This window comes from Triturus cristatus, chromosome 12 (assembly GCF_964204655.1).
Source record: "Triturus cristatus chromosome 12, aTriCri1.1, whole genome shotgun sequence".
Classification (NCBI taxonomy): domain Eukaryota; kingdom Metazoa; phylum Chordata; class Amphibia; order Caudata; family Salamandridae; genus Triturus; species Triturus cristatus.
In genome coordinates this window covers 81,514,240-81,540,086 of record NC_140595.1, presented here as the reverse complement: position 1 = coordinate 81,540,086, position 25,847 = coordinate 81,514,240, and the positions used below count along the sequence as shown (strand labels likewise).

General features: G+C 45.5%; 1 protein-coding gene across 2 annotated transcripts in view; it reads right to left on the bottom strand.

Moving 5' to 3' along the window:
* The window catches only part of PI4KB (phosphatidylinositol 4-kinase beta), a 180,449-nt gene that overhangs the window by 14,354 nt on the left and 140,248 nt on the right, over window positions 1–25,847 (bottom strand). For both annotated transcript variants that reach the window (XM_085639212.1, XM_085639210.1), the window contains 8 exons: window positions 23,052–23,279; window positions 19,821–20,048; window positions 14,862–14,971; window positions 13,994–14,098; window positions 13,527–13,650; window positions 8,673–8,938; window positions 6,092–6,224; window positions 214–334 (listed from right to left, as the gene is read on the bottom strand). In XM_085639212.1, coding sequence (XP_085495338.1) covers window positions 214–334; window positions 6,092–6,224; window positions 8,673–8,938; window positions 13,527–13,650; window positions 13,994–14,098; window positions 14,862–14,971; window positions 19,821–20,048; window positions 23,052–23,279 — 1,315 coding nt within the window. The remainder of the gene's footprint in view (window positions 1–213; window positions 335–6,091; window positions 6,225–8,672; window positions 8,939–13,526; window positions 13,651–13,993; window positions 14,099–14,861; window positions 14,972–19,820; window positions 20,049–23,051; window positions 23,280–25,847) is intronic.

Below are 25,847 nucleotides of genomic sequence, written 5' to 3'. Positions count from 1 at the left end.
TCAGGCGGCATTTTTTTACTGTCGGTCTGAATGTGTGTTTGTGTCTCATCTACATGTTCATTGGAGGGACCGGGTCTATCGGGTTTAAGCATCAGTCAGTCTTAAGGAACATGCCGCCAGTTTACACCTTCCAAACACCCAGTCAGTTGCAACATTCAGCGACAAGGTTGAGGGGTACGCAGTTCTGAGCCCTCTCTCTTGGGGCTCCCGTACCTTGCTGCATTATCTCCACGATCTGCACCACTTTGTCCATGTGCTTCCGTGCAGCAATGAGTCCCTGCAGCATCAGCATCTTGTAGTAGTTGAACATGTCACCGTCGAGGCCTCCCATCACCTACAAAATGAACCCAGGCACAGCAGTTAGACGACGAGAGGTATGGATAAGGCCCTAATGTTGAACCTAAAGGAATGACCAACAAAAGAACCTAAACCATGGTTTGAAGGATATTTCAGTCTCCTCAGATTCCACACACCATTCACGAGAGCAGCACACCCACAACATGGATTTCATGCCTCAGAGAAATAAAACCGATGTAAATACCTAAGGTGAAATCTTGGTCAATATAAGATGATGGATAGCTACCAGAAACGAAAGGGTTGTATCAGCTCGATGAGGCATATTGGAGACTTGCAGTACAATTATTACCCTTTTAAATATGAAAAAACATATAATTTTTTTAATTTATTTATTTAGAGAGTTTTATATAGCGCTGGCAAGACCTGTGGGTATCAGAGCGGTTTACAACATTTACACAGGCAATAAAACAAACAGACAGCTGTAAGTAAAGGTAAATAACAGAGTTGAGCGTTACTGGATTGTAGGCTGATAAAATGTGCTAGGATTTACTGTCTATAGGGTTAAGGTGCCGATCGAGGAGGAGATCCTTTAGTTTTCTTTTAAATATAATGAAGTAGGGGTTGGTTCTGAGATCTGCTGATAGGGAGTTCCAGATTTTGGGGGCATTGCCCGAGAAGGACAGCAATTACAAAAATGTGTCCAGTCAATTACAAAAATGTGGCAACAGCTAAAACAGTAAAACCCAAATACAACGCTAAACTCTTCTGAAAAGATTCAGTAAAAATGCATAAAGACCAAGAAAGAAGGCACACACAAACTTACAACCTGTAACCCTGCAAGTGAATGATGCCATGTTAACCATGATGAACTTGGCCTAAGCAAAGCTACTGGACCCAAGGTGGAATATGGTGAGCGCCTCTCTGGAGCGAGCCACATTTCCAGAATACCTCAAGTCAGCCTAGATCACTTCTTTGGTTAACACTCCCACTGCATCAATCGGATCGGTTTTAAGGCATCATCTTGAATGGCCCCTTTGTAGCAGGAAGAGGTGAGAACAGAAAACCTCGAATTGTACTCCTGTAACCGTGGGTTACAGGAAATGGATGAGAGGCTAGGGGGGTCATCTAAGGAAGTCCTGAAGGTGTCCAGGCACAGAAGGATGAAGCACCTCTTCTGGGGATGCTAATCTTACCAGCTACATGTTAATTCCATGGACCATTAAATGTCACTCATACACTGCAGCGTAGGGACACGGGTATCTTTTAACTCCATCAAATAGATGAGGCCATTTTTTTTCTAGCCAGGCCTCGCAGGCCAGCATAATTCAAAATAAGCCCCCCTACAACAATCAGTACTTGTTGAGCCACAGGAGGACTTCCCACTTTTGCTCTTGCATTTAAAAAAAATACAATTTATTTATTTATAGTATTTTATAAAGCATGAACATGACCATCACGGTATCAGAGCGCTGTACGAAGAGAGAGCGGACGATAGCTGCTGTACAGTAAAACACCTTCCACGTATGATAAACTGTAAATAGTATTCGTAGAGCAGGTTCCAGAACAACAGGATATAATATACAATAGAGTGAGTTACAGTTTTGAAATAATTCTCTTAAAACATGTTTTTCTAGTAGAAAGGCTTTTGGTTCTTTCAAGAAGATACCGCGAGATGTAATTGATCTTGTTTAGGATGGTAGGGTGCTCCAAATTGTTTGAGCCAATCCTGCGAAAGTGCGGCCATGTGTTTTCCTTTCTTTGAATCTGGTTGGTACCAGTGTGAGGGGATCTGGCACTTCTCAAGTCCCTTCTACCTTCTGAAAACTTGATTCTATTCATCAAGTATTTAGGACCAGAATCGTGGAGAGCTTTGTGCGTTATGCAGGCCACCTCCAGTTCTAACCATAGATTCAACTGTTAAGAAAGACATTGACTTACCACATTGGCTGAGGACATGCAATGTTTTTTGCACATCAGGAAGCAGCTGGAAAGAGACATCTCATATTTAAAATACATTTTTAAGCCATTGCAAAACTGGACTCTTCAGACCTGGTTCATCCAGATATATCTGGATTAACACGAGTTGACTCAAATTATATAATGTATAAAATAAACCTATCATCATAACTTCTTAAGGCTGATATATACTGTATGACATTAACACCAGCATTGGGGTGCCAGTAGAACCAAAGCTAGTGACTGGCCACTTTCTAGCTCTGCCAGGGTCACCAATGCCAGGGAGGTAGGTTCTGGTGCACTGGTTTCCATTGCTTCCACGGCTGATAATACGTTGAGTGCACCTCTGAGCGAGAAAAATTATTTTGGGCGAAAAAGAGGCAGGAAAGAGAAAGATTCTCTTTACAATGCCCTGTGGCACACCTCAGGCTTTGGTGTACACGTTGTTATGCTTGGTCGTGATAGACTGAATCAGAACCTTGGGAGCGACTTCGAAAGTAGTCCCGACTTCCCACTTGCTACCAAAAGGAGGCAGCACTTCTACCAATGCCCTCTTGGCAATTTTTAGGACTCACCTACCAAGCAGCGCACTGGTTGCGAAATACCTTTTTTTTTTAGTTTTATATAGCTCGAACTCAACCCGAAGGTATTTGAGCGGTTTATATCAGCACCAGCTACATTACACAAGGGGAGAATAGAGTCATTGCTTTGCCCAGAATCACTGGATGTTGAGCCGATGGCGACAATCCTTTCTACTATGAATTTACAGTGGGCTCACAGCCTGCGCACTCTTTACACCGACTATATTCAGACCCACTGGAATTACGCATTACGGTGGACCAAATTATGCATAACAGTTGACAATTATATTATGCAGCAAGAAAAGGCCAAGTATGCAGCATAATGCGGTAGGTACCTTCTTTCATCGTATTACTTCATTATTTTGATATTTTTACACATGTTAAGAGTATGGGCAAAGGTTTGACCTCATTAATACCAGTTTAACTCCAAACCACATCAACAAGCAACTGAAAGGTGACCAGTCGACCTTTGTGAAGGGCTTTCTACTTTGCGGCAAAACGTGTTAATACTTTTTTTTTTTTTTACTTTTGAGCAGTTTCAGCAAAAATCAAATGTTTTTGTTAAAATCTGCAGATTACGCAGCAGATGATTGTTTATATGGCAAATGCTGCAAATCCATAATTATGAAGAAAAAACGCCTCAGCCGCAAAAATCAGCTAATTCCAGTGGCTTCCTCATGTTTGTCCCAGACTTTTATCCTCCCACATTTCACATTTACGGAGCTACTTTTTTCTTTCAGCACTCCATGACATGGCATGTATTTTGTAGCTTTCTCTCTTGTGTGCTGCGTCCCCCCAAATACCTCTCCACAGGCCCAGCTTTTATAAAGAAGGTGCCATCTGCTAACCTCATTCAGCTGCTGTCTGAGGCAGAAGGTGTACTTAGCATGACACTCACTCTAGATGCCCGTGAATCGGTTCCGTGACCTACTGCAGAGGACAAATGGCTGAATCTTGTGCAAAGTAAATTAGGCCATGGCAAACAATCTCAGGCTCTTTCCAAATCTGTCCTGAAGAGGACTCCGTGTCCAGTCACAACAGTTCCAGATTCTCTACCCATGAAGGAATCACAACTATTTTCACAACCTTAACAGGCTTCTGAAGCTATGCCACGGCTACCGCCTCGGTGCAACTACCAGTGTTAACGACTACATGCTGCCCTTTAACTTTAATGTTTGATACCTATAGAGCGTCAGATGAAGATCTATTAGTTTTCTGTCTGTGGCTGGAAATTTTTTAAATGTTGTATGATTAACTCTTTCCAGAAGGTGAGCCTTTTAGCACGCATGTTATATTAGGCACCCTGCCTTAGGGCTGTAAGGCCTGCTGTAGGGGTATTTTACAAATACTACATGCAATGTTAGGGGACAAGGCACACAGGAATGTATGTCATGTTGTGTTTTTACTTTTGTCTGCACCAAAACACGCAGCCTGCAGTGGCCGTCTTGCATGTGTTTGGTGAAGGGTCTGGTAGTGTGCCACAATTTGGGCTGCAGCCCTTAGAGACCTTCTTTAGTACCTCAGGCTTTAGGTACCAGGGGTACCATTTACTAGGGACTTACAGAGAGTGCTAAAGGTATTGCCAATTCGGGGAAACAACTGTACAGTTTTGGGAAAGAGATCTGGCACCGGGGAGCTGGGTATCAGCGACCTAGTGCACTTCCAGTCGAAATCAAATACCAGGCAAAGTGGGGGTGACCATGTCAAAAAGGGGCACTTACACTACATAATGCCTTCATGGTTGTAGGTCAGAACATCGAGGATACAAAAAAATGGTCCTGCTAAAATATCGACATACAGAAAATTGTTAAGGTAAGTACACATAGGTAAGTTTAAATTTACTATAGATAACTCCACATCTGCATAACAGGAAGATATACATGTATATCGTCAAAGGTACAAAGCCTGCACCATCTGCTGGGGCACTAGTGTCCTCAATGGACTTGCATGCCTTTGTTGACCACTTCCATAAAATCTTGTCTCTAGGAAAATGAAATGTGAGTCTGCACCATCTCCCAAGTGAAAGGTCATAGCTTCCTAGAAGGGCAGCAAATTACTGCCTAGCTTTATTCGTACAGTATCTATTTTGTGGATTTCCTTAACTGAATTGACCAAAGATTGTGGACACTGGATTGTGTGTCCTCACGGCTGAGATGCTGACCGACTTAAGTGGTGGGATCTAATCAGAGGACCCCTGGGACTTTTTTCAGTGACTTGTACTTCTTGAGCAAGAACAGGGTTGCTGAATTTCATGCTATCATCACAGGGCCTAGAACCACTTGAATCATTGACTGATCCTTCAGAAGGACTAGCCCACCTAAGGGCTGAAGACTTCAACAACATGTCTCTCTCTCTTCAGCAAACAGGAACAGTGGGAATTATATGGTTAGTTCTTTTCCGTCCTTCTAGGAACCATTAACAGAGGAGACACCTATGGTCTTGGAGCACAAGGGTGGAGACTGATAGACACCCGAGAACCATCTGACGCAGGACATGAGGTTCTAAAATGTTCCTGATCTGTAGCAAATCCCTTCATGATCTTGGTGTACATTTTCTGGCTTAATAGAAAGACAGTCAGGAAAGCTGCACAATATGTGGCTCTTTGTTCTGATTCTTTTCACCAGATAAAGTGCACTTCAAAATAATGAAAGGACAATGGTGCTTGGGGTGAAAATGTTGTCAAAGTTTACTGTACAACAACCTACTGCAGGTGAAAGACCACACCAATCGGTGTAGAAAGGCATCAAAAAGAGAAATATAACTGAACATTAGCCAAATTGGCAAAAAGGGCATGGCACAGTGTTGGGGGATTCCTTCTTCATTAACAGGAAAAAGGAACTGGCGGTCAATCGTGAAATCCGTGGCCTCCTGGAAAGGGCAGATCAGCCTAGGGACCTAATAAAGCACTGCAGCTTTTTTTCTGGGACAGCTGTGCTGCCTATCTGCCCATGTTTTATTTTTGTTGTAAAAATGAATCCATGTGTCGGTCGATAAGATATTCTGAATCACATTTCAGGTTAAATTGCCTTCCTATAATAATAAAAATGTAACTTTAGCTAAGTTTGTGTTTTATTTTTCCTTGTAAATGGTACCAGACCCCAAACAAAGGAGGAGCAGTTGAGCCTTTATAAATATCAGTGAAGCTACATAGATGCAGAAGCTGACAGGGTACAAACGGCTCCTGATAATGCCTTCCTTGCATAAAGTTGGAGAAAAACGAGCACGACCGAGGTAGCCCTCAGTCACACGTCACTTACATCAACGAACTCAGAGGTGAGCTTGAAAGCAGATGTCTCAAAGCCAAGGTTTCTTGGAGAGCTGGAGAGAATGAACCCAAAGTCAATGTGGATGATGTGCCCATCAGCATCCAGCAAGATGTTCCCATTGTGCCTATGAAAAAAAGAAGATGTCATGAGATGGGTGAGAGACATGGGGAGCATGGGACAAGTGAAAGAAAGGGGACAAGGAACAGAGGGAAGGGGAACATGTAATCAGGAGAGAATGGAATAGGAGAAAAGGAGAGTACAGAAAGGAGGGGCTTGTGAGAAGGACAGAAGGAGAATGTGAGCTAGGGAGAGCAGTAAGTGGCAGAGGAAACAATAGGATACTTAAAAGGATTACTTAGGATAGAGGAAAGCACATGATGTAGAGAAGGAGAGGAAGGAACAGAAGTAGTGGGAGGAACAGAGATGAAGGGGAGAAGGAACAGCACAGCATGTGGAAAAGGACAACAGCATGGGAAAGAGAGTGACAGTATTGGAAGACTGTGGTCAGCATGGGACAGAGGAGTGTGGCAGATATAAATACAGGAGCAGTGTGGGAGAAGTAGCACAGGCAACAGGAGGGCAAAGGATGAACTGAAGGAGTGCAAACGAAGAAGAGCACAGGAAGGAGAAAAGGAGCTCAAAGAAGGAAAGAGAGTGCATAGGGAAAAAGAGACAGACCTCAAGGGTAAGGAACACAGGGGAAAGCGGAGACCGAGCGCACATGGACGAAAAAGAGCACACGGAGAAGAAAGCATACGGGAAAGAGCCTGTGGAGGTTGATAGAGCACTGGGGAACGGGAGAAAAATCACTGGGGAACGGGAGAAGCATAGCTAGGGACAAAGATAACCATCGCTTTGGACCGAAAGAACCATCCTCGAGTGGGACCCCGAGAACCATAATGGAATGGGACCCCGACAACCATCATGGAATGGGACCCCGACAACCATCATGGAATGGGACCCCGACAACCATCATGGAATGGGACCCCGACAACCATCATGGAATGGGACCCCGACAACCATCCCTGAATGGGACCCCGACAACCATCCCTGAATGGGACCCCGACAACCATCCCTGAATGGGACCCCGACAACCATCCCTGAATGGGACCCCGACAACCATCCCTGAATGGGACCCCGACAACCATCCCTGAATGGGACCCCGACAACCATCCCTGAATGGGACCCCGACAACCATCCCTGAATGGGACCCCGACAACCATCCCTGAATGGGACGCCGACAACCATCCCTGAATGGGACTCCGAGAAGCACCCCTTGGGACCCAGAGAAGTGCCGAGAGCCGTCGTTGGCTGGGACCCAGAGAGCTGTCATTGGCTGGGACCCAGAGAGCCGTCGTCGGCTGGGACCCAGAGAGCCGTCGTCGGCTGGGACCCAGAGAGCCGTCGTCGGCTGGGACCCAGAGAGCCGTCGTCGGCTGGGACCCAGAGAGCCGTCGTCGGCTGGGACCCAGAGAGCCGTCGTCGGCTGGGACCCAGAGAGCCGTCGTCGGCTGGGACCCAGAGAACCGCCGCTTGGGAGCGAGAGAACCGCCGCTTGGGAGCGAGAGAACCGTCGCTTTGGGACCGAGGGAACCGTCGCTTTGGGACCGAGGGAACCATCGCTTTGGGACCGAGGGAACCATCGCTTTGGGACCGAGGGAACCATCGCTTTGGGACCGAGGGAACCATCGCTTTGGGACCGAGGGAACCATCGCTTTGGGACCGAGGGAACCATCGCTTTGGGACCGAGGGAACCATCGCTTTGGGACCGAGGGAACCATCGCTTTGGGACCGAGGGAACCATCGCTTTGGGACCGAGGGAACCATCGCTTTGGGACCGAGGGAACCATCGCTTTGGGACCGAGGGAACCATCGCTTGGGACCGAGGGATCCATCGCTTGGGACCGAGGGATCCATCGCTTGGGACCGAGGGAACCATCGCTTGGGACCGAGGGAACCATCGCATGGGACCGAGGGAACCATCGCATGGGACCGAGGGAACCATCGCATGGGACCAAAAGAAGCATTGTTTGTTTAGAAATAGGAATGGAAGTGGATCCAAGGCAGATGCCTGGCCAATCCTTCATATATTTAGTTCTACTTTCTTTTCTGAAGACAGCTACTTTTTGTATTGTTGTATTCTCAGCGCCTGGAGGCAATATTCTGGCGCTATTTCACTTGAGTGAAAAGATCCTGAAAACCAACAACTGGGCCATTCCACAAACCATGAAGTAGGACTACAATTTTGTATTGAACAAGAGGCACAAAATGACTTAATTAAAAGTACTCCGAAACACAGAAACAATGAGGCATTAAGGGCAATTAAATGCATTTTTTACGCATATTATCATCTAGGTTATCTACAATGGCTTCTGATTGTGACTGCCAATTAATTATGCACTGGAAAAACCATAAAATAGTAACATGCCCCGTTTAGTTGACCCTCTCTGAAAAAAGGTTCTGTGCTAAGTTAACTGAAATAGGTTGAAACAGATGGTGAAAAAACAGTACTCTCAGATGCCTTGTCGCTCCATATATCACCCAAAGCAAAAAACTAAGTATTAGAACTCACCGGTCCTTGACCTGTAACAGGTAGCACACCAGACAGTAGCCGGCACAGCTTTGTACAAAGTTGCGCTGAGCGGTCAGGAAAGCTTCGGTGGTATAGCTGCCATGCTCTTGGAGGAAGTAATCCAGCAGCAAGAGCTGAGATTGCTTCTTCACCTGATGGATAGAGACCGCATTGACAATGGGCTCAATCATGCCGCTGTCGGAAGAGATAACCAGGATTTTGTATGGTTTGATCCACAGGGGAACACGTTCCTGCTCCCAGATTACCTAGAAGAAAACAGACATTAAGGAATTAGTTTCCAAAGCAGTAGTTACCCTACAGAGCACAGGTGGAAACTTCGATTAGCTGTGAATAGGAGGATAGGAATGATGGCAATGCAAAAGGCAGTCCTGGTTCTAGGGCACTGACAATGCCATTGTTACGGACATTCAATTTCTAACCTAAACTTTCCTATCTTCAGGGAACACCCAGAGCACTGGAACCAACATGAACACTTCTCTAAACTATCTGTTCTGAGGTGGAAAAGTGGACAATACTTAGTTACATGTCAGTTAAAAAGTTTCTGCTGCATCCACGATTTGTGAATTCTTTAAATCCTGCAAAATCCTAAGGTAGACAATAGGGTATTCAGAATAGTTTACCTACCTGAGGGGTCGGAGGGTGCCAGAGCTGCATTTTACCACCTACTTCAAGTAGGTGGTAACCCATTCACAAATGGTAAGGGCTCCACAAGGGACCCCTTCCTCTTTGTGAATGGTCGCAAAAATGTGTAAGAGCATGCAGTGATCCCACGGACCACTGCCTGCTCTTGAAAAATGAAAAGAAAACTTTTCATTTTTCTTTTCTAAATGCAACCCATTTCCCTTTTAGGAAAATGGTCTGCATTGAAAAAAATGCTTTATTTAAAAGCAACAACAAACATGGTGGTCAGCAGGCCACCATCTCTGTGATTTTAGCGATTCCTAATGGTCGCAAATTGCGACCAGCCTCATTAATATTAAGGAGGTAGGTCGATTTGCGACCCCATTAGGAAACTCTAAATTAAGTCATGGCGTCTCATACATTCAAATAGCGATGACCTAATTGTGAATTGCAGAGAATCGCAATTAGGTAATCGCTATTTGAAATAATGATACACGTGGCCCTAGATGTGGCCTTGTCAATAAGTTTCAAAACATACGTCTATGGCTAGAATAGGCTTGAAAGGGTTCAATGAAGCAAGTCTATAGCACAAACCAGCTAGACTGGTAGGTGGCACCAACTCCAGCGCCTGCATGGCTTCAGCAATACCATTGGAATAATGTGGTTGGGTGGCGTTGACCTTGATCGTTTCCAACTTCATATTCAGCATCTGTATCAATACAACATTAACACTTTTTGTGTGCCATCTTCCATTAGTTCCATGGTATGGATAGGAGGATATGGTATATTAGCTATGCTAATCTGATGTGTTTTTAACTGCCAAGACACACTTTTCAGAAAAGATTTCAACAAAAAGGAGTTTAGCAGAAAAGATGCTTTTCAGGTTGTACCTGTCGAGTGGGCATTCTCTGGCACTTCGGAAAGAGACAAAATAAGAATACAGGAGATACTTTCCGTATGGCGGTGTGTGTATAGTCATATGAGCATGCAATTTCAAGAGGGAGTGGATAAACTTGAAGAGCAGAGAATGGTGTACATAAATCAAGCGGCTATTGAGATCCAAATTCCAAAACAAGAATTTCACAGCATTTCTCTTCCACTGAAAATAGAGGCACGTAGAAAGGATTTTGCTAGGAGAGCTCTGAATCATGCTGCTGATGTAGACAGAAAAATGCAAAATAAAAACTTCGCGTTTTGCTTGTACGCCTGCTGGGCACATAGAAGCGGACACTGAAAGCTTTATAGTGGCTGGAAGATGGATGCCCGAGAACGCCATTGCAGCCTCTGTAGTGAGCACAGTAAGCGCTGATCACAGAAAGCTCAGCTACTAACTGCTGCTCAAAGTATTTGCTACAAAAGAGAGCATGATAAAGGTTTCAATCAGGATTTTCAGATACTTTTCTCTCTAACCTCACAAGGTTGCAGGTGGGTCTACCCCTGGGTCTGAGGAATAACTATAGCCTCTTAAGATGCTACCTAATACCGTTCACAACTTCTGCCGCAAGCGGAAACATTGCCTTGAATAGAATGAAAATCCCAGCTCGATGGGCATAAAAAACAGAGAACAGAGCTGCCTGCTCCCTTTTGCTACTGCTGTGGACCCATGAGCTGTTTGTGCTGGTAAATAATTGACGAGTTTGCATCGAAGACAGTAGTTACTGCTAAAATAATGAAGTACAAAGTGTGTAGTTCACTAGTGGCCTTATCAGGCTCAGAATTCAGGAGGGTTCCACAAGGGCAGTAACGTATGTATATGTTATTTGTAAAGCGCAAACCTAGCTGAAAGGCAGCAAGCAGTATACATGGTTAAAGGCAAAGAAACAACCAAGTAGTGATAGAAGGGTTAGCTGGAATCTGAGAGCTGAAGTGGAATGGAACTGCATGGTGATGTAGTGCTCTTTAAAGAGGTGCGTCTTAGGCTCTTTCCTAAACTAGAGCAGGGTTCGAGCAGAAATATTCCTGAGCCAACTCCATACAACAGCAGGAAAGCAAAACTACATGGCGAATGGAATTCCTGACGCTGAATCATTCCTATGCCCTTTCAAGTTTAAAAGCATGTGGCTTTTTCCCTCCTCTTTTGATAGAAAAATACCCCACACTGCTATCGAAAAGTCAACTTTTTTATATGAAAAACTGGCGTATTCTAGTCTATTTTCACTTCCAGTGCAAAAAAAGGATGATCAATGTCAGCTGTGTTGAAACCCAAGATTTGAGTTCCACCAACACAGAAAATGTAGCGTCTCATACCCTACCACCATGCCATTTCGCCTTAATGTGGCATATTACAAGTTAGGTAGCTGGCACTCAGCAGATATATGGAGCAAACCCCTTCCTCTCTCAACCTTTTCTTGTATTTCACAAGCAAACAGACAACCAACATAAAGCACTGTGTGGCCTCTGTTTGGCGTCAGGCTATGCTTCCTGTCTCCCCAAAGCCTGATATCTAATTCCTTTACATCACATACATGCTTCCTTTTCCTCCCACAAAGCTTACATCTTATACACTCCATCATGCCATGTATTCTCTTCGTACCTTTCACCATCACCAATATACATGTGTCACATCTGTATCACCTGCCACACACACAGTTGCAATAAAAGAGAGGCAAGTGATCAGTGACAGCACGGTTGTGAGAGCATAAAGTGGAGAGATGACAAATCACCTAAATAGGTTAGTGCTCCAATTAGTATGCACCGTCACGATTCAGGCGGGCAGCTAAATGTTGCCGATATCAGAGTTTTACTTTCACTCATGAAAGAGCTCAAGATGGACTAGCCACATTATCGAATTCAACCACACTAAAACAGTCACATTTTGATACAGTCAGAGAGCCACAAAAAAAAAAAAATTAAGAGTGAATAACACAAAAGGGAAGACCCAGAGCCTTATTACCCACCTCCGTTCCATCAACTCCATGCGCATAAAACAACACTCAGGGATCATCATTAGACCAAACGGAGAAATGGAACGAGTTTCAAACAATAGATATCACCCAGTTCACCCTACCCTATGCCAATCTGAACACACCCACTTTAAGTCTACAAAATGACAGAGGAGGAACAATGTTGCATTAGTAGGACTGACAATCTTTGTTCACTAGTATACACCAAGCATCTTTGACAAACGCCACCCACCCATTGCAAAATCAGCTATTAAAGCATATATTCCAATCGCATTTTGTCAGACAATTCTTCAATCATACACCCACTGGAAGCAACAACTTTCTTAATGATCAAAAACGGATACCAGATTTTATGCCTCAGACTCATCAAAAAAGATAGACATTTGTACAGTCAAAAATTGTTTCCCATCATAGTGGGAGCAAGCCATGCTCTAATGTTTGCACCAATATTACTAAGAACCCTGATAAAAATAATTGGATAGGTGTTTTCAAATCACTTCCCCAAGGTTCCTCAATTACGCTACAAGTTATTAACACTATGAACAACCTTTAGGGAAGGTAATTACTCTACATCAACAACGGTTTCTAATGGATGCTGAGAATACTCTGTCCCTGAACTTAGGTATGTGAGGAACATGGAAATAAAATCACTGACCGATTGAAACTTCCAAATAAGCCAAAACTGAGATCCTCATCCATCACTTGGGGGTGGAGATGTAGTGTTTGAGGTCAACTGGTAACATAAGCAGGATAACTTACAATCAAGAAGTGTCTCTAACCCAAACTCCAGCACTAGACATTTCCCTGAATCTGAGAAAATTAACCACTTTACCCTAGCCCTGAAAGACTTTCACTGACTTCCAGTAGAACAAAAATATGTTTGCCTTGTCTTTCAAACCTATGCGGGAAAATGCTCAAAACATGCCCAAAACTTCATCCTTCACTGTATCCATGAAGTATGCTCCTAGGTTGGTCAAGGCAATTGTGCATGCAATCAAACTTCAACCGCTAGAAACAAAGAAAAAGCAATTCTCCAGTCTATGGCCCTGTAATAATTCTAACCCAAATAGTAGGAATTACATCCAATGATCAACATGCAAACATTGTGTTAGCATGATTTTTTCTAGGCTGGATTTCTGTAACAGCCAGTATTTAGAGATGTTAGCATATGCAATTACTAAGCTAGACTTCAATATTCTGTAGAATGTGTCATCATGCACCCTAAGAAAATCGACCAGGTCTTCTCTGTATGCCATAATTTGCAATGGTTTAGACTTGAAGAGAGCTTGTCATGAGCAAAGGTACTTGCCTGTAACTGTTTGAGGACTTGGAAAGCTAGCAGCTCTTGGCGGAGGTCATCCCCACATTTCACAATCACGGAGAGGAGTCGCCAATTAGGAAAGTGCCCGTATGGGGAACCTTCCCGGATCCGCCTGTAGAGAAAGAGAGAAAATCACAGTTTAGTGCAACAAGGCCGAAGGATTCAGAAACCGGTCTAGGAAGAAATCTCATAAGCCATAATCAATGCAAAGTGAAAGCCACACAAACCTGCAGAGAACTCATTGAGCCAATTTTCTCATTGATAAATAAAATATATACCAACAGCCCAGAGATTCCAGGATACTCTAGATACTTAGAACAGGAATACCCAGGAGCGCTTCAGTTTCCCCTTTGGCATGTCTACGCCTTTCCTTCCTCAAATTCAAGAGGCATTAATCTTCACTGTGTGTCCTGGAAGAGGAGTTCCAAAATTCTGTTTTGACAGGTAACACCTACCGGACTTTCTCCTGCCAGGGCTCCTTCAAAGCCACTGCAGATGGGTCATCAGGATCTCTTCGAAACGTTGTTGGCGCATGGGCAAGGTTCTCGGACAAACGTCGTCTAAAAGGGTAAAGCACAATAACAACTGAAAAAAAACAATGTAATGAAAAAGTGGGTATTGTTAATATGTACTTGGTCATTCATCAATCTCCCACACCAGGTCGCTAATAAGAACAGTGTTTTTCTTCACCTTGTGCCCCTTTTAGGTTGTAAACTATTACTTCACATTTTGGCAACAGCCTCTGGTCTGAAAACTTTAGGTCAAGGGAAACCCTCACTGTAGAAGGTTTCCCATCTGTAAACCTCTATGTTTTGATTTTCCTGCTCTACCTCTAATCAGTGACCATGTGAAGGCGGTGCTGTCATATCACCTTCTATGATTTGTACCAGTTTGCCCAACAGAGAAAACATATATATATCTAACGCACACATACACTATGGAAGGCAGACAAGACGAACAGATGAGACATTAGTCATTCTGTGTCTGTGCTGGATTGCAATCCCACAAAACAGGCGATTGCATCCATACAGAGCCCACTGCTTGAAGACATGACCTCTGCAGAGAACTCCATCACCGTCACTGGAGGCCAGAGGGAGAGCCCATTGGCATGCCGTTTAATGTAGTACTTGCTCAGCAGTCTCATCCAGGCTGCTAGAGACAGAACCCTATAGAAAACAAGGTTCAGGTCACCCATGTGTGTTGTCCACTCAGTGCCACCGCTGTCTGCCCTGTTTTTACAGTGTGAAACCGGATGACTCGTGGTAGCTGCAAGGATGTCCTTCAGTCATAGACATGGGGCAGACGTACCGCTTGGGCTCTCACCTGATATCTCCAGCAGCGATGAAGACCGGCTCCTTGCTTTCTTGGCTGGTGATGCTGTCCACGGAAAACTGCGAAATATTGTCACAGCTGTTGGTGTGGACCTCGGGCAGCTGCACAGAAACAAAGGGATTGGTTCCATCATACAAGATAAGTAGGTTTGTGCAGATTAATCAGAATGCATGTGCAGCTTAGGAGTGGACTTTGTCCAGAACACACAGGAGTTTAAGAGAACAAAACACCAGGCCACAAGAATGAGTGGCACAAGAATGAGTGGTCTGCATTTGAAAAGTTCAAAGCGGATACTCAAAGACTAACTGAAATTCCGGAGATTAAAATACTATTATGGAAGTGTTCGCACTTGCCCTTCTAAACGTCTGGTAAAACTAAGAGCACAGTTTCATAAGTATGCTGTTTGAGCGTGCCATTGCACAAGTCAACTCACTTGACACAAATCAGTCCAACCCTGCCTAAAAACAGCCTGTCCAAACTGCTTGACCACTTTCTCATTACACTAGACAGCAAGTCATCCAAGAAGCATTATACTGAATCAGTAAGGTACATCTTGAGACCCAAGTGCATTAAGTGGTCCACTTCTGGACACACTGAATACCCTTCGGGAAAACAAAAAGTGCTGAGGCAATATATTTGAGCAAAACCTTTTAAACGCTACCTACGTGAACATTACCCCTAATGTTCGGCTTCTTTATGCCATTCCCCTTATCTGCCCCAGATTGCATGTGGCCAACTGTTGAGGCCAGCCTATTTTTGCCGTCTCGATGTGAGGTCTTTGGATAAGATTGGTCTTCTAGAATGGCAGAGTTGAGTTATATATGAAAGACAATACTAAGATGCTTTGCAGGATTTGAGAAGTAGAGGTCAATCATTCCCATCACATTTTGATATCTGGCGAGCCTTGCCTAGCTGAGTGACCTCCTATTCGGTATCTAAAGACTTACTGTGGCCTACACTTCACTGACCAGGCTAGTAAAACCGGTCTCTTCCCAAAAAAGGATGATGGTACACGTCGATCTGTAAACCAATTTTATTGCCCGAATAAAAAAGTATGGAATGGAACCATACTCAACAAAGAAACAAGATTCTTCAACTCTAGCCAATATAACACACATCTGTCCAACCACACACAATAATTTAGCACAAATCTCTTTGCTCCATATCTTGCTTATGTGCAATGACTGAATCCAGGATAACAGCACCACTCTGGTCATCACGAACAACATAAAACCACTACTCGTGTAGGCAACAATGAAATTCAACGTTCTTCCAACCAAGCACATTCTACAAAGTAACATGCTACCAGCCACTATGCACTTCAGCACCTCGTGAGAGGTATGGAGAGCTATACAAATGCAACTATTATACAAGATAATAAGTTTGAAAAGCAACTTGGGTTCCTTGTTTGTTCAGGCAGAGGGGATGTGGCGAAAAGGTCTGGTTCATACAAACACTTTAGGCTGAGATGGACTAGTTTGAATACAATTCGCCCATTCTGAAACATGACTCATCAAGTGTGGGTTGGGTTTCCTCTTACATCCTAGAGGTTAGGGGAAATCACAAGGGTAGTAGTAATTCAACAGATACCCTCTATGGTTGGTCTACCACTATCCATTTAAAGTAGACCTTAATGGAGTCCTTAATCCCTAATGTACAGAAAACACAATCTTGTCTACCATTGTTACTGTGGTTTCTAAAAAACAAATGTATGCACTGACTGAATCCCAAAAGGATTCTACAAATATACACGGTTAACATAAATCAAACGATGACGGACCTAAAAAAAAGGTAGGCCAGAATAAATAACTGTTCCAATCTATTACTTTCTGAAACAAAATCACAGTCTCGTCACCTGCTCCACCAAGTTGTGATAAGCACCAAAACAGATAACACCACTCACTGTATTTCAGCCCAAAATATATCAAGACAGAAAATAATCCACTCTTTGAAAACACGTGATAATAAAATGGCTGACAACTTATAGATATTTCGGTGCTCCATCAGCGTTTTCGGAAAACTACAGGCCATAGCAAGTACTTGGCATACATCTTTAAACATCCATCCTAAGTGATGTCTAGAACGGCACCGTGCACGTGCATCAACCTGCAACGTAATACATATGCCGATATGGGAGGAATATCTTCCTATCTGAAGATGTATTGTTTTGATTAGCTACAGAACTGTCCAGAAAAAAGACTCTATCTCGAGATTTCCACATGCACAAAGCACATGTAAGAATAAAGTGTGTGATAGAGACTTCTTATTACATGCATGTGATAGAATTATTAGTATATGTATCTGCTTGATGAAAGATGCATTTTGTATGCTAGTTTAACTTTGAGTAGATCATAGTTTTACTAACTGTTTGATAGCAATCAATCCACCAATCATTTGTATAGCGCGCTACTCACCCGGAGGGTCTCAAGGTGCTTGGGGGGGGGGGGGGTCCGCTACTGCTCGAACAGCCAGGTCTTGAGTTGCTTCTTGAAGGAGAGGTGGTGTTGGGTCAGGCGGAGGTGGATGGGGAGGGAGTTCCACGTCTTGGCAGCCAGGTAGGAGAAGGATCTTCCTCCCGTTGTGGCTCTTCGGATGCGGGGAACGGCGGCGAGGGCGTGGCTGGTCGATCGCAGCTGGCGTGTGGGAGTGTAGAAGGTAAGGCGGTCGTTGAGGTATCTGGGGCCTTGGTTGTGGAGAGCTTTGTGTGCGTGGGTGAGGAGTCGGAACGTGATTCTCTTGCTGACTGGGAGCCAGTGCAGGTCTCTCAGGTGTCCGGAGATGTGGCTGTGTCGGGGGATGTCCAGGATGAGTCGTGCTGAGGCGTTCTGAATGCGCTGGAGCCTTTTCTGAAGTTTGGCTGTGGTTCCGGCGTAGAGGGCGTTGCCGTAGTCCAGTCGGCTGGTGACGAGCGCCTGGGTGACCGTCTTCCTGGTTTCGGTGGGGATCCACCGGAAGATCTTCCGTAGCATGCGTAGGATGTTGAAGCATGACGAGGAGACGGCGTTGACTTGTCTGGTCATCGAGAGGGAGGAGTCCAGGATGAAGCCCAGGTTGCGTGTGTGGTCCGTCGGTTTGGGTGCGCTGCCCAGGGCAGGTGGCCACCAGGAGTCATCCCAGGTGGAGGGTGATGATCCCAGGATGAGGACTTCCGTCTTATCTGGGTTCAGTTTCAGGTGGCTGTTCTTCATCCACTCGGCTACGTCTTTCATCCCTTCGTGTAGGTTGGTTCTGGCGGTGGTGGGGTTGTTGGTGAGGGAGAGGATCAGCTAGGTGTCGTCGGCGTAGGCGATGATGTTGAGGTTGTGTTGGCGTGCTATGGCCGCGAGGGGGCTCATGTAGATGTTGAACAGCGTGGGGCTGAGCGATGATCCTTGTGGTACGCCGCAGATGACTTCGGTGGCCTCTGATCTGAACGGGGGGAGGCGGACTCTGTGTTCTTCCGGCGAGGAAGGATATGATCCACTCCAGAGCCTTCTCTTGGATTCCGACGTTGCTGAGGCGCTGCACTAGGGTGCGGTGGCAGACCGTGTCGAACGCACATCAGTAGCTACACATCAGTAGCTACACAATATTTATATCAAATCATTTTCTACTAAATTCGAAATATTTTTATAAAGCTCTTTGGTTACCAAGATTATCTCTTACTTGAATTAGGAAAAAACGTCCCTTTAAGTTGATTTAATAAACAATTGATGATTTAAGAAAAACTTGCGGGTATCTCTTTAACCTTTTCTACAACAACTAAGACGAGCAAAAAATGATGTAAAATCTAGCCCACTTGTGTTCATTGTTTTAGGACTGAAGCACCCATTACCATTACTCTTTTAAACTTATGTAGTTAAGCACAGTTCATTGTACATGGGGTATGTTGACTGGAGGACTGCCTCCTCGAGCTGCCTCAATGCTTTGGCCTCTTGGAGGCTGGCAGGTGAAAAGGGCGAGAGAAGACATACCATAGGTTTCTTTGTGCAGCTGTAATGAAGCACTATTTCTGAAGCTGGCCAGGCTCCTTGTCCGAAAACTCCTTGTTTATGAGGCAGACTGTTTAAAATCTGTGCCTTCACCCCACTGGCAAGTACGCTCCAGACAATTGTAGGCCTCTACTCCTAGGTTTCACCATGACCAATGAAAGGAATCCTTACCCCACTGCCCCCCCACACACACTATACCTCAGCATCAACTAGCATCCTTTTCACATCTTCAGCAAGATCTATACAGCCACTCTTTCTTCCACTGCACATCAATTACTGGCTTAAAGCATGAAGCTCTAGGCTTTCAGACGGCCCCCCAGCACTGACTGCCCATCTCACCCATCTGTAGCATGCCAAGAACTCCCAATTCTGCCTGGCCTATAAAACAGCCTTTGCACATGTAGCACATTCATTAAACCCTACATTAGGAGTCAGCCATTAAAATGACTCCTTTCTCTTTACAGAAGCTCCTGAATACGGAAGCCCCTTGGAGCAGGTGGGCAGAAGCGGAGGACGTCGTGAGGCGCCACTTAAAATATAAAGCAGAAAAAAGGACAGACTGCCAGGGATGTCCGGGTGGGACCCATTCTCTTGAACGTAACCCAGAAATCATGCAACACCCCACTGTGAATGGTTCTGGATAGTATATGGGAAGGGCCAAAGTAGCCTGGTGTTCAATGGTCTTGTTTAACCTCCTTTGCACTCCAGCTTACGGAACACTTCCACGCTGAATGGGACGGCTTGTTGTGCATGTTGTAATATATTTGCTGTAATTTACTACACTTTCATCTATTATGTTCTCTTTTTATTAAAGAATTTTTTTTTTTTAAAGTATACCTTTGTACCTCATCAGATTTCAGTAACTGCCTTCATCCTTCTCCAGAAGGATCACTGCACCACCTCAATGAGGTTTCCTCAGGTTTTACCCTCAATTCTCTAGCGTAGTCCGCAAGGCAGACTCAAAATATTCCACACTCACCTCCACCTGGAGCTCCCCAATGTCATCCACAGACCAGGCTTCGTCGTCGTTGTCGTAGTTGGGGACGGTGGTGAAGCTGCTGGCCCTCTGCTCATGGGTTATCCCACAGTCCAGGAGGTTTTCCACAGAGCGCGTGCTCATGATGCGATTCTCTGGAATACGGACAGGTACCACCGAGGTCTCGAAGTTTTCACATTCAAGTACTTCGACATACACCAGATACGGAGCCTGGGGGAACAGGGAATTGTGTTTAAAACATGGGATGGAAAATCCACAAAAGGGAAAAGTTTCAACTTCAGAACTCAATCAGCTCACACAAACTATGACCCATCTAGTCTACTCATTCGCCTTCTGATTCATGCCAGATTCTTTCCTGCTTCAGGACTGCTGCTTCACGCGTCCTTTAGTTCCATAGTCAATTATATTATGGAGCACACATTTGATATGGTGCAGGAGCACCAATTACTGGATATGGTGCAGGAGCGCCAATTACTGCCCCCCCCCAGCACTTTCCTCTGTGGACGTGTAATTCCATCATTGTAGGTTTGTCCACAGAAGGCTGTCCATGAGGCTGGCGGTGGACAGAACAGGCCCAGTAGAGTGAGAATGGGGTGGTGTTGGCTCAGAGTGTATTCCAAAGGGAGGTAAATCATTGTAACAAGGCAGACAAGCCTATGTGAAGGTTAGGGCTTTTAGGTCGTCTCTTGTGATTGTATGCCAGTGGGGTCATGGATCCTTTGACCCTCCACATAAACCATGTCAGTTGGGTTGGTCAGCCTCCATGCGGTCTTCCTTAACATTATACAGTGTGTAGGTTTCTTCATGAAAGTATGATAGCGGGGGAAGTCAAAGAGTGTTCCTTGGTTGGAAATGTGCAGAGAACACTTCCCTTTAGTTAAATCCACCGTCATCTGTACATCTCTGAAGTAGCGGGAATATGACATGGTGTTTCAAAGGTCTAAGCGAGAATCAACACCCGGCATTTCAGTCCTACTGCTTCACATCCGACCTTCCTGAAAAGTGTTCCCACCACAGCCCCAGCATGATGGGGATGACCAACAGATGGATCATGAGGCCAAAGGGCACTCGTCCAGGAGAGCATCACAGGTTTGCTAGAGCCAATAATTGGGAATCACTGGGCAGGAATCTTAGAGGGCTACAGAACACTTTTGGGCAATGCGCCACAACAAAGTGGGAGAAACTAGCAGTCTTGTTCCAGGAGTAACAAGCTCTCCAATGCCCAAAGATCTGTCGTTAACGTGCTAACGTATGGAAAATGCGTTTGGGAATCAGAGTTTTCATTTTTGTCACATTAAAGCTGGACCAAAGTGCTCTGCAAATCGATATTTAGTTCAAAGCAGCAATAATGTGTGCAAGTGAACACAAGTGAAAGTGACTTACACATGATTCAAGGCTAAAACAATAAAATAGCATGTTGCAGTGAAAAAACCCAAAATGATTGCTTTCAATATATAACGCATACTTGAGATAAATCATTTGACATGTGATAACTCAGTGTACTGTGAGATCTAAAACAGCCCCACATGCATGCAATGCAAGAACTCCACTGAAGGTGGAAAGAGGCCTCAGTCAACAGCGTGAAGAGAGTAATTCTCCTCTGGGTGGCGCCAGAGCCCACTCTATGTACATTTTGGAGACGTGCCAACAATAGGTCAACAGACACAGCTTCACTGCTCAAGCCTCACCTAAAAATGCTGCGTGGTTACCCGACTGTTGTACATGTGGCATAGCTGTCGGCTTACATGGCAGTCTTTTTATTATTATTAAGCAGAACGGGACACGCAGGCCCACTTGGTTAAGCAAAGCATACACGGACGCTGTTGCAGCTGCTCAGGGGTGCACAATCAGCCCAAAATCACGAATGAGGTTTGTGGGAATTTTTAAGCACCTAGAGAGACATATTGGCTGCACATCTCATCTGTTCAATTAAGCACGATTTCAGTTTGCATTTTTATATATTTCACTGTCGTTCTAAGGTAGCCACTGCATCTTATTTAAACTGGCCTGTGTGCAGCAAAACAGCATGGAGTTGTACTGCAAACTGCGACACCAAATGCACTGTTTGGGGACAGTTTGTGCAGAGGAAAATATTTTGCCAGGTAGCAATTCTCAGACAACTGCTTGTTTCTTTATGGACTTAAAATAGGCAAAAGCTATAGCTCGACTGCAAATGAGAGAAGCCACCGCTATTCGCGGATACAATTCCCTGGCTGGTATTAGGAGTGTTTCAAGGCAGCCTTAGTGTTGGGTAAAGGCGCCTGTCTGAGGCTAAGAAGAGCCTCCTGCCTCTATAACTGGTTTAAGGTGGGCTGGTGCAACCCCATGAGTTCTAGAAAATCGAGTACAGCCTAGACCAAAAGATTACTTTCATCTCATGTGGACACAAAAGTGCCACAGGAAAGTGCTGTGGGTGACGTGGGCAAGGGCAATGGAGCATTTGGCTTGGCATGGCTGTGACTATTCTGTACAGAGGACTGGAACTGGAAAGTCTGTCCAGGCTGGATGAAACATCTGCTTAGATCTTCTTTTTCTACTTAGAAGAATGAACAATATCTTAGATGCAGGACAGAGGCTCAACCTGTTAAAGCAGTGTTAACATCGAGGCTGTATGTAACTGGGACTACAGACACAGGCCCCATCTGACCTCAATTCAGGGCAGGTATTGGACTCCATTAATAACTCATCCAGCACACACAGAAGACCTGGGGCTTCTGGGACAGACACGCCTCTGCCACGCAACAGGGCACGTAGATCTTGTAGCCCATACATTGCAGTTGCTGCAATTAAAGGTCGAGTCATAAATAAACATTGCTAATGACAACTGTGCACAAATCCATATTGTTATACCTAATGTCCCTGAGATTCATCTCTCTAAAGGTTTCCAGACGTCTACCAGAGCTGCCCATGTTTACAGAGAACACACCCTCTGTGCTTTCATAAGATGCAACACCTGAGTTATTTGTGCAGCGTGAGGATAACAATACTAATAACATTTCTCCAATGTTTGTAGTCAGGCATGACCCTTTCTACAGGTCATCTCAAGCTTCCCTTGCAGTCCATGACCAGCCACCCTGACAGGCATTATCCCAATCCTCCGTAATCCCAGTGAGTGTGCATTTTCCATTGAACTTGGTGGCACAAAGCTCCTGCCTGATGGAGATAATCTTCTCAATTTCCAAGAGGATTAGAGCCTGCTCAGACAGGACCTACCTTGTCCTTGGAGTTCAGCACCACGGCCTGGGTGTGGGGCACTCGTACGACATGGTGATCGAAGGCGGCAGTCGGCAGCCAGACCCGGGCCGGAAGCTTATGGTTCAGCAGCGACAGCTCAGAGATGAGCCGCTGGGTCTTCTGCTCCTTGGTGGGCAGAGTGGCTAACCGCTTCCCGATCGCCATCATTGACTTGATGAACTCCCGCTCAGGAGCCAAGCGTACGGGCTGCAAGGGTGGAAAAGAAAGCTGGTAGTTACCTCGTTGCAGACTGCTCACTGGACATCACAGTCACTTATACAGCTCACAACAATGATTTCAGGCAGATGATCAGCATTTACGCAGGAACCACCCTTGAAGATCATAATCATCTTAATCCAAGGAACAGATTTTCATTTTTGAATTCTCTCACAATTATCAATCAACAGACTAAGGTAGCTACAGGAAGTTAGACTCCGGGAAACAGTGAATAAAAATGCTGCAATTGAATTCAAAAGCAGAAACCAGTAGAAATATGCATTTGCACCATACGAAAGTGGTGTTTCCTTACAAGAGTAACCTCACTGTTATTGCCGCTATCTTTTCACCTTCCGAACAAAACCAAATGATTAAGATAAAGTAAACACTTGATTTAGAAATCGACAAGAACCCCCACCCAGTTCCTAAATGTTGGAAACAGCCCACTCCCACTCCGCAGGGTGGTGGTGGACTCCCCGAACACACTGTGGTAGCTTGGCTCGAGTGGTCAGGAAACAGGCGCAGTGCTAAGCATACAATATACCCATACAATAACCATGCGTGCATCCGTTCCAAAAACGACTCTACACCGTAAAAATTATGAAAATATTCTTCTTTATCTTTTTCTCTTAGTTGCTGATTGGAAAAATAAATAGGTCAATCACAATATACAAGTTTCAATTAGTGCAGGTCAAATAAATATTGGCTGTCTGATGAAATAAATAGGGGTGATCATAAATAACAGGGCATAAATACAAGTGCAATATATACAGACAATTAAATACTTTGAGGCAATAAATACTGTACCAATGAATATTGTACACCATCAAGTCCTGTGGACCTATAAATATAGTGCAGCGATAAATAGGTAAAAACTCAAGAAATACAGTATCCCCAATAAATAATTAAAAGTATACAGCAACACTCATGTAATCAGATGACACTTCAATTCTTAAGGGCTGATTTGGCCCAGGCACAGCTTGTAGGGTTGTGGAAGGCTTGAGGGGGGCTACTCCCTGGCTGGGACAAGGCTGAGGCCTAATCTGAGGTAGATCCAAGGGGGGTACACCAGTGCCCTGGCTTTCTCTCTCCACACAACCTCTCTAGGTTAGTCCCAGTTCACCCCAGGCACAGTCAGGTGGGTTTCAGCACCTCCCTAGCCCCTTAGAGCAGTCTCTCAGGTCTCCACAGGGCCTTAGGCGCCCTCTACTCCACTTACTGCCCTTTTTCTGATGTTCCGACGCCGCTGGAGTCGTGTCGACGCCGGCAGGCGGTTCCGGTCCGATGTCGGTGGCCTCGGTTCGATCTCGACCTCCGATTCGACGGCGTCGGGCAGTCTCTTCACGATGTCGACTTCGGGCGGCTCCGGTCCGATGGCGCTCTCGGCTCCGATGACGTCGGCCGGCCTGGCCTCGATGTCGACTTCCGGCGACTCCGGGGTGCGATCCTCACCCCCGACCTCCGGTGCTCCTCCTCACAGGCTCCGGGCGACTCCGGAGTGCGATCCTCACTCCCGACCTCCGGTGCTCCTCTACCTCGGTCTCCGACGACTCCGGAGGGCGGACTTCACTCCTCCGATGACGCCGCTCGCTCGACCTCGGTTCACTTCCTCCTCGACCTCTGGTATTCCTCACGACCTCCGTCGGCGCCCTCTCACGACCTCAGGCGGCTCCGGGTACGACGTCTGCTACTTCAGTCAGCGCCGCTTCTCCACCTCGGGCTCCAGGTCTTCAGGCTACTCGACGCCGGACTCCAGGGAAACCAGTTCTCAGGTCAGAATCTTGCTGTTTTCTTGGTTCTAAGGCCTGTTCCTGCTGTCCAGGTCCTTAGGATAAGTTTCTTCTGTCTTCTTCCCACACAGGGCTATAGGCTGGGATCCATCAGTAGGGACAAGTATCAAGGGTGGGTTTATGGACCCCACTCCAGGCACAAGTTTCCACCCCTGCTGCTTCACTCCTTCCTCCTTCACTGTTGTGCTCCTCTCTCTTCACCAGTCAGGTGCCAACTGCCAGCTCCAACTGCCAACTGCCTCTCTTATCCTCCCAACATTCTAAACGGTCTCCAACTGTCACAGAGTTCTGGAATCTCCTGGAATGTTCTGGAAGGTGCTGGTAGGTTCCAGTGGATGCTGGTGATGTCACAGGTGGCCACCATTTTGTGCTCCAGGCCCTCAGACAGAAGTTTCAGGGGTAGCTAAAGTGGCTCCCTGAATCTGCAGCAACACTAAAAAGTCTGGTGGTTCCCAAAAAGGAAAAATTCAAACAGGGGTTGAGGCAAAAGTGGGACAAAATAAATAATGATGAGGAGGGACCACCCAAAGGGCTGACAGGTCTAACACGCGTCCCCCCCAGCTGAAAGTGGGGAGAGCTACCCAACCCCTTGGGAGTTCTCATCACTAAGGCGGAAATACCTTGAGAGACCGTCTGCATTGGCGTGGTCCACTCCAGGCCGATGTTCCACCTGAAAGTCCATCCCCTGTAGGGAAATAGACCACCTCAACAACTTGGGATTCTCCCCCTTCATTTGCATCAGCCAACGAAGGGGTCTGTGGTCGGTCTG